Here is a 6,359-nt window from a genome sequence, read left to right on the forward strand (position 1 = left end):
TACGAAAGAAGAATGGGGACCTGCTAGAATAGAACCTGCACACTACCTATTCCAATGTGCTTGTGGTAAAACTCAGAATTGACCAGTATCAGCTGTACTGGGTGGGGTGTGGTTGTTCTGGGCCTTAAGTTATAACTCTGAAGCTGTAGACAAGTTTTACAGTTTTGAGATGGCAGCAACTATGCAAGCTTCTCATACAAACAAACCTTAGTAAAGAACCTGAAATTTGGCCCTGGCAGGAAACTATGTTTGCATTTCCTCGCAGGCACCCTGACCAGTGCACTCAAATCCTGACCGAACACCAGCACTCCTCACTCCATTCCCAGAAGTGCCTCAGCTTTGCTTTATAATACGCCACTACCCCAACTTCCCATGAGCAGGCTCAGTGGTGCTGAGTTATGTCACTGCTGGATGATCCCAGTCCCCTTTATGGTCTTTACTTATCAGGACACTTTAATAGGAAATCTTCCCAAGAGAGATTTTGTTAATCCCTGCACATTAATTTCTCCGTGGGTTAAAAACTTTAGAACTTGCACCAAAATAGTAAGCTCTGTACTGGTAATTTTACAATTAAAGGTGGAAGTAGCACTCATAATTCAGCAATATTCATATCAGATTTCAATACTAGCAGCACAAACACGAGCAATAACACCAGTTCCCACACTGCTTTCTGCAGTTTATCTCCATCCTACTTTATAAGGTATTTAGAAGGGAGATTCACTGAGCTGTAATTCTTTGTCTCCGGTGTCCCCACAACTATTGCCTCTGTGTTCGGGGTTATGGTTTGCTGCTGGTGATTTTGAGTGTGACATCAAGATGTATTCTGAGCACACTAAGGTGTTTGAAACACAGGCAGCAGCTGTCAGCACAGAAGATTTCTGGCACCGAGAGCTGAACTGAGGTTAGAAGCGATGGGGAAGGTTTGCGTTTTCATAGCATATTGGTGTACATGCAGAAAAGCCATTGCAGGGCACAAATCGGAGCAGTGCTGGGTGGCTGTTCCAAGCTGGCAGCTGAACAAGTAGCTCAAGGACTACCTCGGCTCTGTCGCAGCACGGAGCACCGGCAGTCCTCTTGCCCCATATTCTCCGTCCTTCCTACGTGCAACATGGCAACCAATGACAAAAGGACTAAAACTGCACCAAAGACACTACTGAAAGTAGGGCACAATATCTTTCATATCGACCTGTTAACTGTAACTTATCTACAGCTTCTCTTAGCTAATTATTTTACACATTTAAATTAGGGTAATTAGATCAGCAGGAATTGAACTAAAACCAAATGCTGGTAGCCTTGTGAGGATTTTCAGAAATGGGATTTTATATTCCATCTGAACTTCCTTTCACTACGGGAAGAGAGTAAGTGTCCCCAAAGATAAGAATGGAAATTTCTATCACTTCCTATGCTGTTAGTTACATACCACTACCCAGTCTGTATCATTAATTTCCATATAGCCCTTTGCATATAGGGAGAGGGAATATAGGTAAAGGAGCCCTGCAATCTAGAAGTAGACCCCCTTTCAAACAGTGAGACAAGACATGCACCTCAGATGTTGTTTCTGCATTGCTCTAACAAAATCACTGAAATGCAGCCAGGCAGATCTTGGCGTAACCGTTTGCCAGCAGCTATCCAGTCTTCCTATTTTCAGATGTCCGTTGTATATAGTTCTCTTGCTCACACTTCATGCCTATGGCTTCACCTTGCTAGGAAAGGCTGACACTGTTCCCACCTTTACATCCTTCTGTGGCAAGTGCAAAGATTGCTCTGTTGGTAAGCAGCAGCGTTAGCAGACACGGTAATCCATGAATTTGCTTCTTACAAGTTCCACAGCTGGCCTCACCTTCCTTCTATGGTATTTGCATGCAATACCCAAGGAGCTGTTGTTGTTATGAAGCGTAACAGAATAATTTGACCCTGGGAGAAAGAAGGCATCCTAAGAGACTGTGACTCCGATTCAAGATAAAGCAGTTTAACGTATTTATGTTTTAAGGGAGAAAAAACACTGCATAGCCACTTCTCCGGTCTTTTTTCCTCTCCAGGTATCTGTTTGTACACATCGTCTTCATTTCCAAGCATTCCTGTTTACCTTGAAAACAGGTGTTTTGCTACAGCTGGCAGAAACTTGTTTTGTGTGCAGCTGGAAAAAAATGAGCTGCCTGTGTCTAGAAGAGCATTAACCTTGTACTTCATGCATGTCTGGCAAGAGACAGAGTGAGGCAGCATAGTCTTTTGTGTTCAGGGATTTTCCTGATCAAGAACCCCTGTTATTTTCCAAATGAGAGAAAGTAAAAGAACATTTATTTGAAAATGAAGGAAAAAGTGTCTCAGAAAAAATGCTCTACTTTCAATGGCCTTTAAGAAAAGGAGCTATGATGTCTGAAAGTTGACCGCAGCTCAGAAATAAATTCAGAACAACGCAGTACTTAAGCTGATTCATGACATTTTTGGACAGAGGAAGATGTATCATAAAGGTCACTAAAAACACATTAGAAAAATAAATGCATGGGAAGTGTTTTGAAAGCCTAAATAGAGGGAAGGGAAAGGGAAAGAAAGATAAAATATAAGAAGATGACTCAGGAACTTCTAACAAAGCACCAGATCTGACACCAATACTCACTATGGTCAGTGACAAGTAATTTCACCTCACATGTGAAATGAGAATAGTAGCAACCTCTTGGGGCACTGGGAGACTTAATTAGTTGCTATTCGTAGATTAAACAGAAAGTCTGAAGGTGAAAGCACTAAATGCTAAGTATTATTAGCTTCTGAAGTATTCATTTCTGTAATTGGGCAACCCCAACATTACAAGAAAGTGGATCAGTGTCAATTTTTGAACGGAATTTATTCTTAAGGTTCTATCATGTCAAAAAGGTACCCAAATAAGGAACTTTTCTTTTAAAAGTGGTAACTGGTAACACATCTATGTAATACACAATGCAGCTTGTTATCTTCAGTTCAGAGTTTCTCACTCTTACCCAAATTTACATTCCCCATTCCTTACCAGGAAACACCACGTCATCTCAACCAAACAGCTCAGCAAGCGGCAAGCTCCCAGAGCTCTCTGTGAAACCTGTGCTGTGCTGCGCACCGGCGCTGTACGCCTTAAGAAAAGCTCACAAGCGTTGACTCATTAACACCAGACATGTTTGTTTGTGTGGCTGAACTCTTCCTTGCCCTGCTTGATCCCTCTGTAGCCACTGCTGGACTTCCCAAGCCTGCTGTACCAGTGGGTTTTGAGCTGGTTTCTCTGCTCTTCCAAGGCAGAGATAAATGACCCTTGTAGAAGTTCCAAACCAACAAGAAAAAGAAAAGGAGTGCAAACCCAGCCCTCAAGAGTTTTAAGCCAAGCTTCTCTCTTTGGCTGTCCACAGATTCCTGTTTTGCTGCCTCGCTCAGCAAAGGTGGGACTGAAAATCGTCAGCTCCTGCTTCACTACACCTTTTTATTGTGGCAGTAATGTGGGCTTCCTCTGTCTTTTCTTGGGCGTAAAGGCCATAGCAGGCCACAGCGATAAGGAATCCCTTCCTTCCCTTTGGATTTCTCAACTGAGAGACAATCGTAAAAACCAGCCGCATCCATTGTCACATTAAATATTGCTATCCCTCCACCACGGAGAAGACATTTAGAGTCCTCGGCCTGCAGTCTGCTCCCATTAAACTTCCATACTATGCTTGCCAGAATCGACAGAGGAACACCTTCAAGATGAACATTGTTTCCAAGGGTAAAGAGACATTTTCTGACACTATTTTCTGAAATTATGAAGCTAATTTTTTTAAGTAAGAGCACTGGGAATTTAAATTACATAACCAAATACATATTCAAATAAATGTAAAATTGAATTCACCAGTCTTGACAATGGGTAATGAACAGGTAAGGGGTAAAGACAAGGAAATCCCATTACCCATTACAGGTCTTACTATCAGTGACGTCTCGCTGGCCTTATTCCCACTGATGTGCAACAGAATGAATACGGGACAAGAAGTTTAAGACTTCCCAATTTTAGTCTGATTTTTACTCACCTGTACACATACATAGCCATGGATAAAGGAATTCACCTTCGTATGCCTCAGTTTCTATAGTTAATGACATCTCTTCACAGAAATGCTTTGATGTCTGCACAATGCTTATATCAGCTGTGTAAAAGTTGCCCAACTGTCCCACTGATTGCCTTATTATCCTTTGTTGTGCAGTCTAAAATATACAAGACTAAAGACAACTCTGACTTTAAAGAGACATAAGTGAAGGTAAGAGACACATCTTGTGTCACAAAGAAAGCAATGGATCTTGCAGCTCCTTACAAAGTTACTGCATAATACCAGATCACACACACCTGCAGTTATACATTAAAAGTAATTAATTTCCCAATCCCATTGAAAATAATAAAATTTTAAACAGCTGATAACAAATAACCTTCTTTTGAAGCATACTCCTGAACAGCAAAGCATGTCATGTATATGCAGAACAGCACCCTAAAGCAGTGACAGATTTAATAGGACATCCGATGCGTCCTGTGATTTCTGCAAAGCAGGTGTGGGAGCGACACCAATAACTTCAAATAGGTCACGTTTATGCTTCCCCTGAGAGTAAGAGTTTCAGTCTGAACTGGGGTGTTCTGACATTTAGATTGAGAGGGTTAAAAGCATTAGGCAGTACTAGCTCAGCATGGGTTTTTTTGGTCTTAGTTCAAAAGTAATAATCAGTTCTGTGTTTTTCTATAATGCAAGTACTCCAGAGAGCATAAACTGGACAAGCACTTTGATCACATTAAGTTAAAGTATTATTTCTTAAAAGAAATGTTCACTTACCTACACTAAGGCAGCTGGAAGCATCCCCATATTTCACACTTTGAACTAAATTCCTGGGGGTGAGGGTGGAACAAAACAGAAAAAAACAAACCCAAAACCCAAATATATGAAAACACAGACAAGAAGTGTTCCAGCTGGCTTCATTCCATTTCTAGGAATCATCCTAGTTTTGTGTTACAGACATTAAGAGTGCCCTGATAAAGCAATCTCACATCAGGTGTGCAGCTGATACAGTAGCTTTTTACTTACCTCGTATGACCAGTTGGATTTGACAGCAGAAGACATTCCTTAGCAGACTGAGACCATGCGCAGTAAGGATCCCGTGCCAAGATGCAATCCAAGCAGTACTTGTACTGGTGGCACTCGGAAACTGGAAGCTGTACCACTTGAGACAGGGACTGTACATAGAGCATGCCCTGGAAATGCAGGAGGGAGTTCTTTTACAATAGTGAGATTTTAAGCTGTTATTTTCTAATATGGATCAAAAGATGTTCTGGTATTTATTAAAAACATCAATAAACTAAAAATCTTGTAAGAACGGATGGTGATGAGAAAAAATCCTAGCTTTCCAGAGCATGTAAAATGACAACGAGTTCCTTCCCTAATTTTTTAATGAACATAAAGGCTTGTTTCAGTTATATTTTGACACACAGAATTCAGTCTTCTACAGAAAAAAGATGTTTTGTGCTTCTGTTATTAACGAATACATGATAGAAGCAGAATTATGAGACATTTACAGGCTATTTAAAAGCCAGAAGAACAACACAGAAGAGCAAGGCCTGAGGCAAGCTATTACAGCAGTCACTTTCCATATGTAGGGACAGAAGTTCTACCTTTTCAGCAGACAGCTGGAGAGATCGTACAGGCTCAGGAGACAGAAACAGCTGTAGCTCTTCCACAACGAACATTCCCCCATCACAATTGAAAGCTTTATGCAAATATCTATCATCTACATAAAATGAAATGTATTTCTGAAGATAAACTTGTTTAAACATAGCATAACATTTTAGCCTGATAATTCATGTTGAAATTAGATAGAGATTTAGAAGACATTCCTGGGCATAGGGAATTTTTTAAATTCTTCAAAGCAATTCTTATATTTTCTTTCAATAAAAGAGAAGTGATGATTTTTTTCAGTGGAAAAAAAGACCTCAAACAATCCCTGAATTTGCAAATATTACGTCAAGTCTCCTTTGATATGGAAAGTTTCTAAAGAGAGGCTTTTAATGTCCAATAAGCTAAACACATTTAATCTAACTGGGATGAAAATATTAAACCAGCAAGACAGCTTCTGAATGCAAAAATTCAAACAGAGCTGATGAATACTTTTACTTTTTTGAAGTCTCAGAAAAAAAATCCGGAACAAAATACTTAAAAATCTATAGTATTTTTTCCTAAAATAAATGCACTTACCTGTTCCTAGAAACATAATATCATAGGTTTGTTTATCTAGGCCCGTGTATCCTGGTATAGTTTGAACCTCTCTTCAGTAGCACCAGTCTATCACCAATTGGATTTACAGATTTATCCATTAGAGGGTGATCTCTAACAAAC

At 40.1% G+C, this 6,359-nt stretch overlaps 1 protein-coding gene across 1 annotated transcript in view; it reads right to left on the reverse strand.

Moving 5' to 3' along the window:
- Positions 1-6,359, reverse strand: part of HOMER3 (homer scaffold protein 3) — a 31,575-nt gene extending 25,216 nt beyond the window's left edge. The window contains exons 1-3 of the mRNA XM_027783227.2: positions 6,219-6,359; positions 5,639-5,754; positions 5,055-5,221 (exon numbers count right to left, since the gene is read on the reverse strand). Of these exons, the coding sequence (XP_027639028.2) occupies positions 5,055-5,221; positions 5,639-5,754; positions 6,219-6,234 (299 nt within the window). The 5' untranslated portion in view covers positions 6,235-6,359. The remainder of the gene's footprint in view (positions 1-5,054; positions 5,222-5,638; positions 5,755-6,218) is intronic.

Source organism: Falco peregrinus, chromosome 5 (assembly GCF_023634155.1).
Source record: "Falco peregrinus isolate bFalPer1 chromosome 5, bFalPer1.pri, whole genome shotgun sequence".
NCBI lineage: Eukaryota > Metazoa > Chordata > Aves > Falconiformes > Falconidae > Falco > Falco peregrinus.